Here is a 20944-nt window from a genome sequence, read left to right as displayed (position 1 = left end):
ATTGCGGAGCACAGGCTCTGGACGCGCAGGCTCAGCAGCTATGGCTCACGGCCCCAGCCGCTCCGCGGCATGTGGGATCTTCCCAGACCGGGGCACGAACCCGTATCCCCTGCATCAGCAGGCGGACTCTCAACCACTGCGCCACCAGGGAAGCCCTGCGTTGGGTCTTTCTTACTGCTCAAGGGCTGTCTCTAGTTGCGGGGAGCGGCGGCTACTCTTCATTGAGGTGCGTGGCTTCTCGTTGCTGTGGCTTCTCTTGTTGCGGAGCACGGGCTCTAGGCACGTGGGCTTCAGTAGTTGCGGCACATGGGCTCAGTAGTGGTGGCTCGCGGGCTCTAGAGCATAAGCTCAGCAGCTGTGGCACATAGACTTAGTTGCTCTGCGGCCTGTGGGATCTACCCAGACCAGGGCTTGAACCCAAGTCCCCTGCATTGTAAGGCGGATTATTCACCACCGAGCCACCAGGGAAGCCCTACCTGGAACCTTTTATCTCATATACATTTATCAATTCACTTAGACACGCCAGCTAACTGCTGGCAAAAACAGCTTTTTATTGACACCATTCTCGACTCGTTAGGAGGAAACATCTTAGTTTCCGAGATAACTGGCCCAAGCAACGGTAGCTTTTGCCTTAAAACTGTAGCAAACAGTAAATTAAAACAAGCAGTTTCAAGCTGCAGGGACCAACCTACCCCTCCCCGCCTCCTGCCCCGCCTAACTGCGCTACCCGGACTGACAGGGGCTCCCTCCTCGCCCCGCCCCTCGCCGCTAGCGCTCCGCCCAAGCCCCGCCCCCAGAAGCCCTGCTTCGAACTCCGCGCTCGCGCCGTTAATAACGGAAGCGGAAGCGGACAGCGCGGAGAGAAGGTCACCCTGCTGAGAGTAAGTTTTCTTTTCTGGTGTTAATCTGTGCCGCGCGGCCCCCCTTTCTCCATCTTCAGAGTGTGGGGGGGGTCACCAAGGACCGTAAATCCCAGCACCCGCCCCTACGCTCCCAGTAACTCCAGACGTCGCCGTTACAGGTCAGGCATGTTTACCTTTGGGTTTGAATTCGCTCTGAGGCCGGTCCCGGTGCCCTTGGCTTTTCTGCCTTCGGTCCAGGTAGACACCTCCATTCGCGACATTTTCCTGCTTAAAATCCATTACTGCCTCCGTCCCTTCCCGCCGCCTGTAACGTCCCCTTCCGCGAGGTGGATTCGCGCCCCCCAGCCTCGCTCTCTCGGCCCCTGGAGGGCAGCGCCGGCCGCCCCGCTCCCGGACAGCCCACGTTCTCTCCCCGGTCCTGGCATTCTGCAGAGCCCGCCCCTCTCCTGAGACCCCCTCCCTCCATGCCAGCGCCTCTGTCCTCGCGTCTCCTCAGGTCGGTCCTTTTGCTCCCCCGGCCTCCCCTTCGTAGTCAGCCCTTCCCCTCACCCGGCGTGGGGGGCGGGGAGTGACCTGGGCCAGCCGTGTGACACCCAGTGTTCTTTCGTCTGAAATTCCACCCCGCTGGAGAATGGACTCTTCCGGTAGGCGGCATGTTATTCCGTCTCGGTCTCTGTAAATATGTGGGCGATGGGGGAACTGGAGGAGCAGAGACACAGCGACTGAGAGAGAAGTAGAAAAGCTGACAGGGTGGAAAGAATGAGGGAGAGCGGATGGAGACGTAGAGGATGGCTGAGGAGCTTATAAAGAGACAGTGAAATGAAAGAGACTAAGTAAGCCTTGAAAATAGCAGGTGAATAAAATCGGGAAGTAAATGAAAACGCCGGATCTCCAGGGATTGCAGAGCAACATAGAGAGAGGCCCTGGATCAGTGGTAGTAGGGAGGGCAGCAGTGGTGAGGCACTGCACAGAAAATCTGGGAGAGGATAAACGGTGGAACCATGGCCTTCAGGGCATCCTGGTCCTGGGAGAGAAGCAGAGGACTTCTGTGGCTAGCAGAGCAGAGGAAGAGAGAGAGCAGAAAGGAAGCACAGCCACCTGGGGTGCCGGAGAGTGGGGAGAAAGGGAGAGTAACAGGGACAGAAGGGGTGTCACGGGCCGGGCAGAGAGGGAGTAGAGTTGGGGGAAGAAAGAGGCAGAAATGTATGGATAGGCCAGCAGGAGCATCAGGGGAGTAGATAAGATCAAAAAGGAGGAGACAGAAACAGGGAAAGAAATAGACAATAAAATGGAAACACATAGTAGTGCAGGTAGAGGGCAGACTGGATCCAGGTTGGGGGTGAGTTGATTGGATTTGTACGATTAAGTTATGATATACTGACTTCTGGCTTTAGACTCTAATAAATTGAAATGTTGCTTGCTTAAATTATACAGGTGAGGATTTATATTGCAAAACTGTAAGGTTTGTGCATTTTGTAATTGTTTGTATGACAAGAAAACTTCCCTTTGCAATCCCTGTTCAGCCAAGGGGCGGTGAGTTGACTCAGGCAGTTGTGGGTCACGCCCTTCCATTTCCTGGTGTGGGGTAGAGGACGGGAGAGACTAGTGGGGCAGGAAATGACTGACTTTCACTACATGGTGCTTCTTTAAAGAAACATTAAAATTTTTGTTTTTCTGTAATGGACTTACTTTTTTCTCTCTGGTTGCTTTACATTTATGTCTTTCCTTTAACTTTGCATATATCCTAGTGCATTAGATATCTAATTTCCTGCAAATAATTACTAACTTGTGAAATAAGTTTGGTGGCCTTATGTATTCTACTCATGTGATTCTTTTCTAAATATGATAAATCCTCGATTTTTTTTTTGGTATTTATTTATTTATTTGTTTTTCGCTGCGTTGGGTCTTCGCTGCTGCGCGTGGGCCCTCTCTAGTTGCGGCAAGCAGGGGCTACTCTTCGTTGTGGTGCGTGGGCTTCTCATTGCGGTGGCTTCCCTCGTTGCGGAGCACAGGCTCAAGGCACGCGGGCTTCATTCATTAGTTGTGGCACGCGGGCTCAGTAGTTGTGGCTCACGGGCTCTAGAGCACAGGCTCAGTAGTTGTGGCACACGGGCTTAGTTGCTCCGCGGCATGTGGGATCCTCCCGGACCAGGGCTCGAACCCGTGTCCCCTGCATTGGCAGGCGGATTCTTAACCACTGCGCCACCCGGGAAGCCCCAATCCTCAATTTTTTTTAAAACATTGACAGCAGGATCTTTAGATTAAAAAAATTCACAAATTCATTTTATTTATTCAGATATAATTGACACCTGAGTTCTTCCCCTGCTTTATCTTTGTATACTGGTAAAGTTCTTTGGTAACTAGTAAATAATTTTAGACTCTTTTGATGAGTACTTGGTAGATATGTCATTGATCTTTTATATTAACAGTCAAAACCTAGTTTAACCAGTTAGTCTAATATTCTTTTTCACCTTTTATTCCTCTATTCATGATGAAGAAGTTTGCTCAGATCTTGTTTCTAAGCTGAACGCTTGCAGTGTTTTATGCACCAGCAACTATGCTTTTCCAATTGTTTATTTTTAAATTCTTTTACTGTGATTTTTCTGGAAAGAAAAATTACCTGTTTGGTGACAGTGTGATCAGACATTGAAAGAGAAGTTTCCTTTGATCAGGCACCTGAAAGATGGTGTTTTAAATGGGACAGGCGATAAGGACAGACTCTGCCCACCGACCCCTCAGGATCTCATTTCAGAATTCAGTTACACCTGATTCTGTTCACTCAACCAGGACTTTCTCAGAAAAGTCTCCCTTCTGGGCCTCAGGGCGCCCACTTGTAACATGGAGATGAGAGACTAGACCAGAAACTCTCAGTCAAAGTAACACTGACCCTGAAGTGGTTGGCCAAATTGTGTTTGTCTTCTTTTTGGAGAGAGTGTCTAGTTTTATTTAGAGTTGTATATGGGTTCATGTCTTCCCACAGGCTCAGAGTAGAAGTGACCGTAGTCAGAAATATTTCTCTGCATTAAGTATAAATCCGAGGAGAGTTTATGCCAGTTCTGGCACTCAGACCTGCACCAGCTCTTATTTGCCCTCAGGACAAATCCCAACTCCTCCCTGTGGCTGCTCAGCCCTGTGTCATCAGGGCCCTGCCAGTGTCTCCAGCCTCATCCTGGGAGCTGACCCTGTTCTCATGGTTCACTCTACCCTGGGCACATTCACCTTTTGTCTGTTTCCAAACAAAAGCTGTTTCTATCTGACATCATAGTTCCTGTTCTTACCTTTTGCCTTGAAGTCACCATAGCACAGGCCCTTTGTCTCCCTTCAGGTCTAGGCTCAGAGAGGGCTCGCCATCTCCTCCTGACTGTGTCACATTTTATTGCCTCTGTATCAGTCACCTTCAACAGAAATGCCGCTCTCCATTGATTATTTGGAGCCCTCCTTTTCCGTTCATTGAAGGATGCACAGTGTTCCTCTTCTTCCCTGGATAGCTGCGGCATCTCCCTCTGGGGATGTGTTTAGTGGCTGGGACTGTGGGTTGGGCTGAATAATCCTCAGGGGAGACCAGAGGAACACGGTAGGTGATGAGGATGGTTCCTACATTTGTTCTGGACATTTCAACTCTAATTGATTATTACCCCATATGGCTGCTTAATTACTCAAAATAAGAGCAAAAAGATGCAGGGAGTGCTAAAAATCCCTACAGAACTGATGTCCTCATGTAGTATGTTGAGGTGTCCCCATGTTTAGTGTGCTGTGTCACTGCTCCACTATAGCCCCCAGGTGTGCCAGGCTGTGCACATCCAGGGACCAGTTGCCTCCTTGGACAGGAGCTTTGCCTTCCAGCAGTTCATCTGCTCCGAGTCAGGGGTAGTGATTTCACTGTGGTAACTGTGGGCCAAAGTCCAGAACCTAAGGAGGAATGAAGGAGACTTCCCTCAAAGAGTTAGGGTATCTTTTAATTACCTGTGAGCTGGGAGAACAGGAAAGAAGAAACTTGGGGACCATCTGTCTTGGGGACAAGAAATCTGGGGACCGCCTGTCTTTGAGTCTCCCACACTGCATTCAAATGTCCTTTGTAACTGGACTCCGTAACATTCTTACTTTCTCGTAAGTTTTTCCAGGAGGGCCAACTTTGTTGACCTGCATATTGAACGCCCGGTGTCCTTTCAGTGGCAGCTTGTGTGTATTCCTGTTGCGATGGCTTTTCTGAGAGGTACTTTTGTCCTTTAGCCCTGTTTGCCCATGAGTGCAAGGAGGAGAGGGAGAACAATGGGAAAATTGGAGGAGAGCCTGCAGGAGGGATATGGCAGCAAGTGTGGGCTTCAGGATGAGCCCAATGAATGGTGTATGCATTTGTCCCTTTTGGGCTCAAGGGGTATGTGGAACTCCTGGCAAGTAATGTCTCAGTTCTGGCTGGAGCACCTGGAATTGGACTTATGGGTAGTTGTGGGTGCATTGCATGGTTTGAGGTGCCATAGTGTCTTAGCTCAGGTTCCCTGGGACCTAGCTGCTGAGACTGAGGTTTCCATGCATTGGTTTAATCTGGTATTTCATGGCCATACATGAGGAGGAATGAAGGCAGTGGTTTTAAGCACAGAAAATCATTTTCCTCTGATGTTAGAAGTATGGCCTGAGCTGAGCCCACAGGGATTTTTGGGTGCAGGAGGATGGGTGCCTTGTCCTCAGGCAATGGAGCTAGAGGGTGCCCTACAGCATCCACTCCGCAAATGACTTGTTTTGGGTATTCTGGGAGGTCAAGAATCGTTGTGCAGGGATACTGCTTTGGGAAAGATCTCTGGTGTTCTCCTTACTTGCTCCAAGTAATAAATCCTTCCTGCTCCAGAAGAAAAAAAGGGAGAGAGAAAGAGAGGAATCATTGTGCAGTTTTTAGACTAATATGGAGGTCATTTTGTTGTTTACCTTTGGTACTTTTTAGTATTTTGTGTCGCAGATAAAGAAATTTTCAGTTGCACTGTGAAACATAATGAAAGGGGAATTGGAGTGTTGCCTTGGGGGATGTTTGGGTCTCACTGGGGGATGTGCATCGTTGGAAACATCTTTCTTTTATGTGTAGTTTTTGAAGATGACAGTGTTTGGGCTGTGGTTACTGTGAGTGAAAATATGGTATTTTGCATCTATTGGTTCCTTGGGTGTCTTATATGTATTTTTCCCTCTGGCATGATTTATTAGAGTTTGGCATGTTTTCTGGTATTTTCTAGCACGATGAGTTGATCATTATGGGTTTTATCGAAACTATGTTGGACCCCATGAAAGTTTGTAAGTTCATTTGAGTCCAGAAGGGAAGTTATGAGTAGTAAGCTTCAAATGGCAGAAGGTTTTCATTAGGGAGATTTTGCTAGGTATGTTTCTGTGGACAGAACCTGAGAGGGGCCATTAAGTTCTTTAATGTAGGGAGAGATTGTTCCAAGAATCAGAGGGCCAGCAACACCACAGTGATCAGTAGTACAGAGGCACGTTCTTGGGAAGGTGTAGCCGCTACTTTCTTGCTGCCAGGCCAGTGCTGGTTCCTCTACGGTCCTCTCCCTACCTGTCTCAAAACACACGCACACACACGCACACACACACACACACACATGAATGCTTGTGCTTCATTGGTGGGAATGTAAATGGTATAGCTATTACAGAAAACAATTTAGAGGTTCCTCTGTCTAGATAGCCAAAGGAAATGAAATCATTATACTTAGGTAATATTTGCAACACGTTCATCTAATGTTCATCGTGCTATCGTTAATCATACTGTGTTTCTATATACCTGGTATTTGCTGAGAGAGTAACCTTGAGTGTTCTTAGCACACAGAAATAAAATGGTCCTTGTGAGTTGATGGACGTGTAAAGCACTCTGTTGTGAATATTACAGTGTATACATCTGTCTAGTAAGCACATTGGATGCCTCACATGTACACCATTGTTATACATCTGTTAGGCCTCAGTAAAGCTGGAAAATGAAAAGCAAGTGGGGGCTGTGCTGGGCTTGCCTCCTGCGAGTGCTGCTCAACCCAGGCGCTTCCTTAGATCGATGAAGAATTTTGTACAGACATGTATTGTACCCTCTGACCAGGGATTCCTCTTCATACTGTCAGTGTGGGGGTCCAACCTCAACAATATTTGAGGTGCCCCACGATGTTCCAATCCGGATCCCTCACTGAGCATCGTGACTCTGAGTGCCCCCGTTCCTGAGGGCTGAGATCTGGGCTGAGGGTGAGGGCTCTGCTCTGCGTGGGGATGGATCAGGGCTGGTCAGTGACCTGCAGGGGATCGTCGGGTCCAGCTGAGGTGCCCGCTGCTGCTGGGTACGTGAGGGCCTCACCAGGAGGGGAGCCTGAACTGAAGGAAAGGGTGGGAAAATTCACCTGTTGGTCTCTGTGTGGGAGTTACTGTCCTGAGTCCCTCCTGGGACAGTGGGCAACAGAGGACCGTCTGTTCCACATGCTGAGGGCTTCCCTGTGCGTGTGGTGGTGACTCAGGAAGGGGGTGTGTTGATTCTAAGCATTAAACAGCTTGTTTTCCACTTTCAGGATCGACCTCTAAAGACTCTTGTCTGAGAAAGAAGCCCAGAAGAGGAGGGAGAGGAAAGAAAAGGAGTCTGGAATGGCTCTTTCTCAGGTAAAGTCATATTCTCAGTTGTTTCTTCTGTCTGTCCTTCCTGAAATGCCCTTCTTTGGACTCGCTAATCTCTGACTCTGAAGTGTCCTGCCTGACACCTGTACATTCACACTGACTCGGGTCCTTCCCTCAGGGCCTGTCATCTCCACTTAGATCCCATTTCCCCATAACCCAGTGACCTGGAACTTGTGAAGAGGCTCCGCTGGGTGTAGTCCTGGGCAGGGCTTCACACCCATGGATTGGAGACGTGGTGTCAGTGCTACTGGGCAGCAGGGATCGCTTAGGGCCCCATCAGGATGCACTGTCTGCTCTCTGTCAAGCAGGATAAAGAAGCTGGACGTTAATGTGCACAGTATCTGGTAAAATCTGGAAAACAGACCAGTAAGAGGTAATTTGTTCTGTCTTTGTAACTTTTTTTTTTTTTTTTTTTTTTTGCCATGCCCCACCAAGGCTTGTGGGAACTTAGTTCCCCGACCAGGGATTGAACCCGGGCTCACTGCAGTGAATGCACCAAGCGCTAACCATTGGATCACCAGGGAATGTTTTAGTCCCTTCTTGAGTTTGAACTATGAAATCAACCTAAATCTCTGACAGTGGGAAATTCTTTAAATCACTTTCATCACCTGCATTCCTCAGAGGTTGTCTTTTCACTCTGTGGATTGTATCCTGTGATACAGAAGTTTTTACCTTTGATGCAAGTAAGGTTCCATCTTCATTCTTTTGCTGGTATGTATGTAGTTGCTCAGCATCATTTGTTATTGAGGCTGTCCTTTCCCCTTTGTGTAGTCTTTGCACCCTTGGCTGTACATTTTATATATATTCATTGGATTATTTCTGGTATCCACTGGGTTTTGTATCTGTGCTTATACCAGTACCACGTCATCCTGATTACTTTGTAATATGTTTTGAAATCTGAAAATGATGTCCATCTTCTTTTTCAAGAGTATTTTGGCTGTTGGGGGTCCTTTGAGATTCCCTATGAATTTTAGTATGATTTTTTTTTAAACTGCAAAAATTGCCTTTGAAATTTTGACAGGGATTCCATTGAATCTGTAGAACACTTTCAGTAATAAAGTCATTTTAAGAATATTAATTCTTCCAATTCATGAGTACAGGGTGTCTTTTTATTTATTTGTATATCCTTGGATTTCTTTTAGCAACATTTAGTAGTTTTCAGTGTTCAAGTCTTTCACCTCCTTGGGTAATTTTTTCCTAGTCTGTCTCTTGATGCTATAGTAAACAGTATTGTTTTCTAGCTTTCTTTTGAATTTGTTCATTGTGTATATTGTATATACCACGGCAACTGATTTTTGTGTGCTGATATTTTTTTCCTTTCTGGCCATGCCTTGCGGTTTGTGGGATCTTAGTTCCCCCGCCAGGTTTTGAACCCAGGGCCATGGCAGTGAAAGCACAGAGTCTTAACCGCTGGACTGCTGGGAAATTCCCTGCTGCAATTTTTCCAAAGTTGTTTTTTCTTTTTTTTTTTTTTTTTTTTTGGCTGCATCAGGTGTTGTGGCACTCGGGATCTTCATTGAGGCGTGCGGCATCTTTTGTTGTGGCGTGCAGTGTCTTTCGTTGAGGCGCATGGGCTTCTCTCTCTAGTTGTGGCGTGCGGGGTTTTTTTTTTTCTCTCTCTCTAGTTGTGGCACACGGGTTCCAGAGTGCGTGGGCTCTGTAGTTTGTGGCACGCGGGCTCTCTCGTTGAGGCATGTGGGCTTAGTAGCTCTGTGGTATATGGGATCTTAGTTCCCTGACCAGGGATTGAACCCAAGTCCCTTGCCTTAGAAGGTGGATTCTTTACCACTGGACCAACCGGGAAGTCCTTGAAGTTGTGTTTTGAAGTGGTAGTTTTCTCATGGAGCCTTTTTGGTTTGCACATGTAAAACCTTGTCACATAGAGAAAAAGGTAATTTTACTTCTTTTTGAATTTGTATAACTTTGATTTCTTTTTCTTGTCTAATGGCTCTCCATACATTCTTGAACAGCAGTACAGGGTTTGCATCTTTCCCCTTTTTTGTTGTAAGCATTTAGCATTGTAGACTTCCCTTTTACTATGGTTTTGACTGCCTGTTATAAATTTTGGTATGTTGTGTTTTTATTTTCATTCAGATATTTTTACAATTTCCGTGTGATTTCTTCTTTAACCCGTTGCTTCTTTTTTTAAAAAATAAATTTATTTATTTTACTTTTGGCTGTGTTGGGTCTTCATTGCTGCGCGTGGGCTTTCTCTAGTTGTGGTGAGCAGGGGCTACTCTTTGTTGTGGTGCGCGGGCTTCTCATTGCGGTGACTTCTCTTGTTGTGGAGCACGGGCTCTAGGCACGCGGGCTTCAGTAGTTGTGGCGCTGGGGCTCTGTAGTTGTGGTGCACAGGCTTATTTGCTCCACAGCATGTGGGATCTTTGCGGACCAGGGCTCGAACCTGTGTCCCCTGTATTGGCAGGCGGATTCTTAACCACTGAGCCACAAGGGAAGCCTGGCCCATTGCTTCTTTAAGAATCAGCTGTTTAACTTGTACATCTTGGGGGTTTTCCTGTTTTCCCTCTGTTTGTTATTTCAAGTTTCATTTCATTGTGGTTAGAGAAGATACTTTTTAGATCTCAGTCTCCTTAAATTTGTTAAGATTTGTTTTGTGGCCTGAGATGTGTTTTGTGGTCTGTTATGGAGAATGTTTCATGTTTGCTTGAGAAGGATGTTTTTTGGTGTTGGGTGGAGTGTTCTGTACATGTCTTTTAGGTACAATTGTTATTTAGTGTAGTTCAAGTTCTCTGTTTCCTTTTAAGTTGTTTCCATGTGTAGATAAAACTAGAGTATTGAAGTCTCATACTGACATTTTGCTGTTGTCTATTTCTGTTGTTTCCTTCATATTTGGGCAAGCTCTAATGTTAGATGTATATATATTTATAATTGTTATATCTTCCTGGTGAATGGACTGTTTTATCATTATATAATATCCTTTGTCTCTTGTGTCAGTTTTTGTCTTTATTTTTTCTGATGTAATATAGTCACCCCTGTTCTCTTTAGGATGGACTATCTTTTCACATCCTTTCTCTGTTCTTAGATTTCTATGTCCTTAGATTTGTGAATGTTCACAGTTCCAACTCTCTGACACACTCTCTTTGTGTCTCTTGCCCTCTGTTTTCCTCCTCTTACTGCCTCTAATGGCTCTTGCTCAGGCACACTGTACATTGGTGAAAGGCAGGTGCCCTGGCCAGCCCCGTTCACTCCACTGTAACTTCAGAGGGAATGTGTCAAGTTTCCTTCTAATCATGCTGTTTGGTGAAATATTCTTCCTTAATTACAATATACTTTTTTTTTTTTCTTTGCAGTATGTGGGCCTCTCACTGCTGTGGCCTCTCCCGTTGCGGAGCACAGGCTCCGGACGCGCAGGCTTAGTGGCCATGGCTCACGGGCCCAGCCGCTCTGCGGCATGTGGGATCTTCCCGGACTGGGGCACGAACCCGTGTCCCCTGCATTGGCAGGCGGATTCTCAACCACTGCGCCACCAGGGAAGCCCACAATATACTTTTTTTCATATTCTTTTTAGTCATGATATTTAATTCTCTGAGTAGTTTTTTTTTTTTTTTTTTTTTCGGTTTGGGGGCCTCTCACCGTTTTGGCCTTTTTTTATTTTTAATTTTCCAACAATTTTTTTTTTTTTTTTTTTCCGGTATGCGGGCCTCTCACTGTTGTGGCCTCTCCCATCGCGGAGCACAGGCTCCGGACGCGCAGGCCCAGCAGCCATGGCCCATGGGCCCAGCCGCTCCGCAGCATGCGGGATCCTCCCGGACCGGGGCACGAACCCGTGTCCCCCGCATCGGCAGGCAGACTCCCAACCACTGCGCCACCAGGGAAGCCCTCTCCGAGTAGTTTTTAACTTTACTATTGTGATAATTTTTTTCTTAGTCTCTTAAATTAATGTATAATAGTAATAACTTTTCTGATTTTGAGTCAGTGTTTTATGTGTGGAATACAGAAATAAACTCTGCTTTGCATTTGTTAATACCTACCTATGTCAATATTGTGGTTTAAATTGTATTTATATATGGGTATACAATAGAGATTGCAGTTAAAGGATCCTATTTTTTTTCATGTTAGTACCATTTAATACAGTTGATACTTTTTCATTGTTCCAAAGATGCTGAAATTCACATAAATAAAAATGATGATAAAAAAAATCATGCAGTAATATATCCAGAGACAACTTCTCTCGTTTCAGTTATTTGTGCATTTACCTGTGTGTCCATGAGTTCATGGATGTGCAAGTCCATGGTTTTGATAAAAGGCATCAGAATTTTATAACTATGTACTGTATTTTATTGCAGTTGAAATTATATCATAAATATATTACATGGCCTTGAATTTTTCCTACACTATCCTGTTAATGGTTCAGATACTAGTAAGATTACTAACGTGTGTGTGTGTGTGTGTGTGTGTGTGTGTGCGCGCGCGCGCACGCACACGTGCCTACATCTATAATGACCTTTTATTGCCTTTCATGTTGTTCAACTTCTTTCAAGTTTTCTGGGAGAATCCTCTGGCCGTGTGCTTCCAAAGCTCTTCTGTTACTTCAGTTTTTGCTTCTTTATCTTCAGTTCAAGACTGCATCCACCTTAATTCAGGTGCTTGCTGTATCATTTCTTAGCTTGAACTAAGTTGAGTTTCTCCAAATGTCTCTGACAGTTTTCTCCTCTGCACGATGGGAACAGATCTTTCTCTGCTGAGCTACAATGTTGATAAAAAAAGTTCATATCTATAAAGCATTTAGAGTAATGCTTAGCATCTGTGAAGTATTCAGGCACCTTTAGTCATTGCTGTTCTTATCGTCATTGTAATTTAAGATTTTGATTTTCTTTTTTAAGGCACTGTGGACTTAGTCATCTCTAAAGGCACCACTCATAGTGTAGTTCATCTAGATTTTGAATAGCACTCAGTGTGTAAGACATAATCTAACACTTCTGGATAGAGAACTCATTGTTGAATTTTATTTATATGTATTTCATGTATTGTCCACAAAAATGAAAAATACACATTGATTACAGGTTATCATAATCTCTATGAAAAAGCATAAGAAATTAAAATTAGAGACCCATAATTTCCCCAGATATCTTTATATGGATCTGTCAGAATACATACTTCAACTTGATCTTTTCACCTCTTCTCATTTTGTGTGAAAATAAGAATTCTCCTCATGGCCCCTTGGTGAAATGTGTTTTCATTTCAGGCACAGTTGACCTTCAAGGATGTGGCCATAGAATTCTCTCAGGAGGAATGGGAATGCCTGGACCCTGCTCAGAGGGCCTTGTACAGGGACGTGATGTTGGAGACCTACAGGAACCTGGTCTCCCTGGGTGAGGATAACTTCCCTCCAGAAATTGCGATCTGCCCTTATGTATCTTTGCATTTTCCATTGTGTGCCTCCTGGGAGCCCCTGTTCTGCTTGACTGATCTGAAATCCTTGTTGATTCAGACATGGAAAGCTTCAGGATGCAGCCTCAGGAGTTTAAGTCTACCTTTTCCTCTGATGGCCTGCACAGTTCATGATACATCAGGAGTTGTTCCAGAGCTTACATGTATATAAAGCTCAATGGGAAACTTTTAATATACCCATTTTCCTGTTTCCTACCCCTGTGCTTGTGATTTAGGAGTTTTAGGAAAAAAGCTACGTTTCTGCACATTATACTGTTCCCTGTGTATTCAGGAGGTAAAGAGCAGGTCAGTTTTTTGAAATACTTTTCTGTTTCCATCTGTAGTCACCTCAGTTCTCAGCTGAGCAAGAGACCAGGATTCTGGAAAAGCCACAGCAAATCATGTTTCCTTCCTCTTATGTGGAGGAATTCCTGTTTCTTATCTGAATATTTTACCCACTTTGTAATAAGAGAAAGAGCCCTGGGCTGGGAAGACTGATCTGAATACCTTTGGGGATGTATCAAAGTGTGAACACAGGTCAGATCTCAGAAGCGCCGATGGGAAGCCTCCTTATTAATAGTGTTTGGAGTCTTTCCCCTCATCAGAGAGTTCTATGGGAATACAAAAATTTACTTATTATTTGAGCTCTCAGAGGAAATTTTTCTTCTCCATAACTTATCCCTCTTGTGCTTCCACATGTAAAATGTATTCTTTCACCCTCCAGTGGTGCTGCAGCTCCACCAGAGACAAAGTCAAGGTCTTTATCATGATCTGCAACACTCTGCCATCTGGTTTCTGTGAGCTCTTGTTGCTTGAATTAGCAGAGCATGAGGTGGACTTTTTCAAAGGGGCCTCTTGCCCCCTCATCTCTCCTTCTCGACTTCATTCCATTGGATGCTCAGTTCTCAGTCCACATAGATAAGAGCTGATGCCTGCAGACTGCAATCCCTGAACCTTTCCCGGTTCCATCCCCATTTGATGTTTTTAGGAGACCTCATCAGAAGATGGGAGACACTGGCTGCTCTTTGATTCCATGTGGCCTCTCAGAACCTGCATGTAGCTGTCTCAAGCCCTGTCTCCCTGTTTAGATCCCTCCTACATTTCTTCTGTTCTGCTTTGGCCACATTCTTCAGGCTTGTGTGTAACAGGGAGGTGCATTCTATCTTCTGTAATTATTACTTAGGAAAACTAAGGACAGTGGACAGGGAGATCATCTCTTTGCTCCCCAGTCCTACTGAGGAGCATATATGTATCTTTCAGCCTCTTAGTTTGGTATCTGTGGCTAGAGCACATTGTTCCATCTGAAGGTTCTATGATATCTGACACACATAGCTCATATTTTTTTCACTCCTGTACTGCTCTACCTAGTCTGGGAATGTATCCTCTTCCTTATTTCATACTCTCCTAAGTTTGTGTGATTTTGCCTCTGAAACTTGTTTATGAAATACAGGGAACTAGGCTCTGAAATTTTATCCAGAACCTTTGGTGTGATAATCCACCCTTCGTTAATCAACAACTTCTGGTGGACTCTCTATAGGGTGGGTTTACTGGGTGACAGATAATTTTGAATGAGAATACTATCCCTCATATATTGTAATATTTTCCTGCTATATAGAAAATCACCACTTAAAGCTATAGTGAAGTGGTCTGCATATTCTATGATATGAGATAGAAAGTCACCAGAGCCTGGCTGATAAATCTTTCCAGGTTTTTTTCTGGTTTTGAGCAGTGCCACAAAAGCCTGTCTCAAGGGCACTGTGAGAGTGGTGTTCACATGTACTATGCCCATCCCCTTTCACCCTCAGTAAACGGTGAATAGGAATTTCTCCTCAGGGTAACATTGCCCAAGTTCACATCCTCATCTTTGTGAGGCTGTTGTGTAAACTGTTGTTTTGGGGTCACCTGTGTGCTATTGTTCTTTCTACATCAACAGCTAATTTTGAAACATCTAAATGAGAGAATTTATGAAGTGCAGTGATACCTTCAATCTGAACCATACTTCGTTTTGTTTAGTAGACTGCCCTTCCCCCACTGAGTGGTCCTGATACTCCTGCGGAACATCACTTGACCACATACACCAGAGTTTATCTCTCATGTCTCTGTCGTATGCCACTGGTCTCTCTCTGTCTTTATGCTAGGACCATACTGCTTTGGTTAGTTTAGGTTTCTAAGAATTTTGAAATGATGGTGAAACCTCCAACTTCATTCTTTTCAACCTTGGTTTTGCTATTGAGTGTCTTTTGAGATTGCATTTGAACCTTAGGATGGATCTGTTTCTTCGAGACACACTATTGGGATTTTATTAGAGATTGTGTTGAATCTGTTGATCACTTAGGGTAGTATTTACATACTGACAATATTTACTTCTAATCCATGAACTTGGGATATCTTTGCATTAATTTGTGTCTTTTCAAATATTTTTCAGCTGTGTTTTTAGTTTATAGTGCATATATCTTTCCCTTCTGTAAAGTTTTGCCAAGTACTTTATTTTTCTGATGGTATTGTAAATGGAATTGTTTTCTGAATTTCCTTCTTGATTTTTTATTGTCACTGTATAGAAACAGTATTGATTTTTGTTTGTCAATTTTATATATTGTCATCTTTCTGAGTTCATTATTTCTATCAAATTTTTGTTTAAGTATCTTCACGGGGTTTTTTTATTTTTTAATTTTTTTTATTTTTTTGCCGTGCTGCATGGCTTGTGGGATATTAGTTCCCACACAAGGGATCAAACCCAGGCCCCCGGCAGAGGAAGCATGGAGTCCTAACCACCGGACCACCAGGGAATTCCCCAGGGTTTTTTAATTAGATCATTTCATTTGTCAAAAGAGATAGTTTTGCTTCTTTTTGCTATTGGAATTGTTTTTATGTCTTTTTCCGCTACCTACGTGTACTTGCTAGGAATTCCAGTAATTTTTTTTTAGAAATACTGAGTGCAAGTATCCTTGTCTTTTTCTTGATCTTAGAGGAAAGGCTTTAAGTCATTCCCCATTGAGTATGATGTTAGCTGTGGACTTTTAATACATGTCCTTTACTATGTTGAGGTCATTTTTTTCTATTTCTGGTTTACTGAGTGTTTTTATCATGTTTTTAGCATTTCCCCATGAGGACACCTCTGGTAATTGGGAGGCTCCTTCCAGTTCAATCTCAATGCAATGTAAGAAGGAGGCGGGGAGTCACAGGCCAGGGAATTGTCATGAACTTTCCTACATTTTTTGGTTTAGTGTTTTCAGGATAGGCAATTGCCTGGGTGCTCCCACTGTTTTTTTTACTGGTTTGTAGAGTTTTCCCAAATCCTTTTTTTGTCTGTTGTTTTTAACTTGGCTTCCTCATGGCTGTAATGAATGCCTGTGGTTTACTGTTCTGTTGACATCACTCCTCATGGTTTTGTTTTTCTTTGCAGAGTTTGTGTTAAGAAATTTAATGATATGAGTTTCAGTATTTAGAGAGGCCAGCTAAAAGAACACTGTCATGTTTAATAACAAGGAGTGTTAACATAAACATTTTATATACCAAATTATGTTATGTAATCTATATTTTAGTTAGTAACACTTTTCTCTTTCTTTTCTTACTTAACTTAATTGTGATCCTATCCTGAAATTGCTCAGGCTTTCTCAAACGCTTTCTGCTATCTTTGTTTCCCCATACAAACCCTGCTCACCCAGCCAGGAGATCTTCATTCTGAAATCAGGATCTCCCTACTTTACAGTAGTGTTGATCTGATTACTTTGTTCTGCACGTGTGTGTACAGAATAGACTGATCCGTCTCCTTCTCCTGGTCTTCTCCTGGTTTTTTCTTCTGCTTTCTGCTAAGAACATTATTGCACCATCTCCTTGAATATTGTGTATGTTTTTATTGAATATGTGCATGGAAATACAGCTGTTGGAATTTGATACCTTGCATAGCAAATAGTGTAATAGATTTAAAGTTAGTTTACTTCTACAGTGTTTAAATCTCTTTCAGTTCTTCCCATACTCATAGTATAACTCCCATAGTTAAAAAACTCTGTGCTCCACTCAGGCCCTTTCTCAGTCCTGACCTTTCCTTACATGGTACCTTGATGTGGATGGAAAGATTGTTATTTCCTAGCACATTTAAGTTATTCTCCTGAACTTCCCAATTTCTACAGCACTCCTTCACCCATCCCTCCACCTTCCACATCGCTCACACTGTAAAAATAATGCCTCTTTATATATCGAACAACTGTCTCATGACACAACCTAAATCATTTTCTGTGTAGTTGTGATGACTCAGAAACCATTTCCAGGAGGGGTGGCTGAATACCCTTCGTAGTTATCCAGCTCACTTCTTGCATCTCCCTTGAAGTTTTCTTTGTCAACTCCTGATGGTTTTTGTCATATTTTGTAATCTGTCCTCTGCTGCTGTTGGGCGGGTGGTCATGCTTAAGAGTATGTTGTCTCAGTCTGTTGGTCAAGGTCCACATCATGGTTCTCACTGCTTTCTGCATCATTTGGGGTCATGCACAGAAACCTGATTCCACTTTCCTTACTTAAAAACTTCTGGTAACTTTCCTCAAGCCTTTCGAAAGAAACTAGTAATGTTAGATGGCTTGAAATAGTGGGGATTTTTTGGGTTTTTTTGTTTGTTTGTTTGTTTGTGTTTTTGGCCATACCACGCTGCTTGCGGGACCTTACTTTCTCAACCAGGAATGGAACCGGGCCCATGGCAGTGAAAGTGCTGAATTCTAACCACTGGACTGCCAGGGAATTCCCAGAAATAGTGCATTGTTTTTATATTAATGAATCAAAAGTGGCTTTTGTATAAAAAAGATATATTAATATTCTGGCATGTTTATTATGATGTCCCTTTTTTTGCCTTATATATTGTATGCCTTTCTTTTGCAATTTGTTGTATGAACCTAGTTAAATAAATTCAAAAATTGCTCTCTCTTCATTACATATATTTTGGAGCCAATGAACTGGATATTTTAGGGCACTGAACGGATAGGGAGTTGTTCTATTTAATGGCTGTTAATATAACTGGAGAATATTTCATTTATTGATATTTAATTGTGATATACAGAAGGTGGTCTTTCAGAATGTTTTATGCTTCTTCCTGGGTACATAGATTTACAGCACGTTTTTAGAAGAACATTTTGTTTTTTAAAATACTGTTTTATCATATTCACCATTTTCTGTATGCTATATTTGTTTCCCAATTGGAAACCGCCACTCCTTGAGATTATTCATTGAATAAGTTAGTTTTGCATTATTTACTGTTACAATTATTTACTGTCTGTTTTTTTAGCATTCATTTCTATTTAACAAGTATGCACAATATATGTATAGTATAATATTCTTTTCTCCTCAGTTACGAGGCACCAGTATGTTTACTGCTAATTGGTATATGCTTTGGTGTCATGGCTGAAAAATACACTTTCTTTGACAGCTAACAGAAGTTTTCTCAATCTGAGTGTTTTTATCATAGGTTATTTGAAAATTGGGTACCCCAAATTTAAGTGGAATTATCTCGATCACTTTATCTTTAGTAAAGAATCATTCCTTTTGTGTTTGTAAAGGTTTTAATATCATGGTTGGGAATTTTCGTAACTCTGTTTTGTGTAAGTACTAATTTTGGTGTAATATGTGTTTAACATGAACTATTTACTTATGAATTGGGATGAATAGGATACTTATGGTTCTTTATATCTTGTAGATATCTCTCACGTACATGTGATCAAGAAATTACAACTAAATGCAAACACTGATAGAGCAGAAGTATTCCAAACACTGATATTGGGAAGACATGAAAAAATCAAGCATTTTTACCTCAGGGAAATCCAGGAAAATGTACATGACTTTGAGTCTCAGCCAAGAGATGAGGAAAGAAATTATAAAGGAATGCCTATAAACCATAACAAAAAGCTGGCTGATAAGAGAGATCGACATGGTAGAAGTGTTGCAGGAATCAAGCCTGTTGAAAACAGGCTGGCATTAAGCTTTCAGGATGAACTGCATATTTTCAAAAGTGAAGAGAAAATTGATGAATTTAATCAAGCTGACAAGAGTATCAGCATTAGTGCCTCATTTTCACCACTTCAAGGAACTTCTCCTACTGTCCAAACCACCATTTCTAATTCATGTGAGAATGATTTTATACATCCATCAATACTGACACAAGACCAGAGTGCATGCATGGAAAGCCCTTACAAGTGTAATGAGTGTGGCAAAACCTTTCATCAGGGCTTAAATCTCACTCAGCATCAGTTGATCCATACAAAAGAGAAAATACTTAATTGTGATGTATGTTGCAAAGTCTTTAGTCGAAATTCAGACCTTGCAATTCATCGAACGATTCATACTGAAGAGAAATCTTACAAATATAACGAGTGTGGCAAAACCCTTAATCATGGCTTGCACCTCACTGGCCATCAGATAATCCATACAAAAGAGAACTTATATAAATGTGATGTATGTGAAAAAGTGTTTAGTCAAAGTTCATACCTTGCAGCTCATCAGAGAATTCATACTGGAGAGAAACCATACAAATGTAATGAGTGTGGCAAGGTCTTTAGTCAGAATTCATACCTTGCAAAACATCGCAGAATTCACACTGGAGAGAAACCTTACAAATGTAATGAGTGCGGCAAGGCTTTTAGTCAAAAAGGAAACCTTGCAGCTCATCAGAGAATTCACACTGGAGAGAAGCCTTACAGATGTGATGAGTGTGGCAAGGTCTTTAGTATTAGATCAACCCTTGTCAGTCATCAGATAATTCATACTGGAGAGAAACACTACAAATGTAATGAGTGTGGCAGAACCTTTTATTTTGGCTCACACCTCATACAGCATCAAATCATCCATTCAGGAGATAAGCCATATCAATGTGACGTATGTGGCAAAGTCTTCGGTCAAAATTCATACCTTGCAGTTCATCGGAGAATTCATACTGGGGAGAAACCTTACCAATGTAAAGACTGTGGCAAAATCTTTAATCACAGCTCAAACCTCAGGAGACATCAGATAATCCATACAGGGCAGAAATTATGTAAATGTGATATATGTGGCAGAGTCTTTAGTTATAATTCATACCTTGCAATTCACCGGAGAGTTCATACTGGAGAGAAACCTTACAAATGCAGTGAGTGTGGCAAGGTCTTCAATCGGAATTCAAATCTCGTAATTCATCAGAGGATTCATACTGGAGAGAAACCTTACAAGTGTAAGGAGTGTGGCAGGTGCTTTAGTCGAAAAGCATACCTTGCAAAGCATCAGAGTGTTCATACAAAAGCGAAAGCTTACAAAGACAAAAACTGTTGAAAAACCTTTACTTAGATCTCAACTCTCACTACATATCAGGTAATAAGTACAAAGGGGGAGTCATATTAACGTGATGTATGTGGGAAGGTCTTCACTCAAAATTGACACTTGGGGCTTCCCTGGTGGCACAGTGGTTAAGAATCCGCCTGCCAATGCAGGAGACACAGGTTCGATCCCTGGCCTGGGAAGATCCTACATGCTGCAGAGCAACTAAGCCCGTGCGCCACAACTACTGAGCCCGCATGCCACAGCTACTAAAGCCTGTGTACCTAGAGCCCATGCTCTGCAACAAGAGAAGCCACCGCAGTGAGAAGCCTGCTCACCACAACGAACAGTAGCCCCCGCTCGCTGCAACTAGAGAAAAGCCTGCTTGTGGCAGTGAAGACCCAATGCAGCCATAAATAAATAAATATTTTAAAAATCCTTAAAAAACAAAACAAAACAAAATTGACACTTAAAATTCACGGGAGATTCATAGTGGAGAGAAGCTGTGCACATGTCACGAGTGTGGCAAAGCCTCACCATCACATAATCTATACTGGACAGAAACTCTAGAAATGTATTGAATTTCTCAAAGTCTTCAGTCAAAATTCATACCTTAAGGTGCACCGAAGTTTCATATTGGAAAGCTGCCTGACAAATGTGATGGGTGTGAAAAACCCGTCAGTGTACTTAGAAGCTTATCTTACTGTCAGGTAAGCCTCACTGATGACGAACTTTAAGCAGGGGTTTTAGCAGCTGTCCACATCTTAGGCTTCACTGTTCACATC

The 20944-nt window shown here is 43.0% G+C and overlaps 1 protein-coding gene across 1 annotated transcript; it reads left to right on the top strand.

The window, feature by feature from the left end:
• Positions 1 to 842: 842 nt before the first annotated feature.
• Positions 843 to 20399, top strand: LOC112415620 (zinc finger protein 160-like). Its single transcript, XM_024768732.1, has 4 exons — positions 843 to 881; positions 7400 to 7487; positions 12709 to 12835; positions 18571 to 20399. The coding sequence occupies exons 2-4, from the start codon at positions 7473 to 7475 to the stop codon at positions 20172 to 20174; spliced, it is 1746 nt and encodes a 581-aa protein (XP_024624500.1). The 5' UTR covers positions 843 to 881; positions 7400 to 7472; the 3' UTR covers positions 20175 to 20399.
• Positions 20400 to 20944: the final 545 nt, after the last annotated feature.

Source organism: Neophocaena asiaeorientalis, unplaced genomic scaffold (assembly GCF_003031525.2).
Source record: "Neophocaena asiaeorientalis asiaeorientalis breed wild unplaced genomic scaffold, Neophocaena_asiaeorientalis_V1.1 scaffold629, whole genome shotgun sequence".
Lineage (NCBI taxonomy): Eukaryota > Metazoa > Chordata > Mammalia > Artiodactyla > Phocoenidae > Neophocaena > Neophocaena asiaeorientalis.
This window is presented reverse-complemented; position numbering and strand designations above follow the sequence as displayed.

Coding starts and splice junctions, on each gene's coding strand:
- LOC112415620 (XM_024768732.1), top strand. Junction 12,836..18,570: donor CAGGAACCTGGTCTCCCTGG/GTGAGGATAACT, acceptor TATATCTTGTAG/ATATCTCTCACGTACATGTG.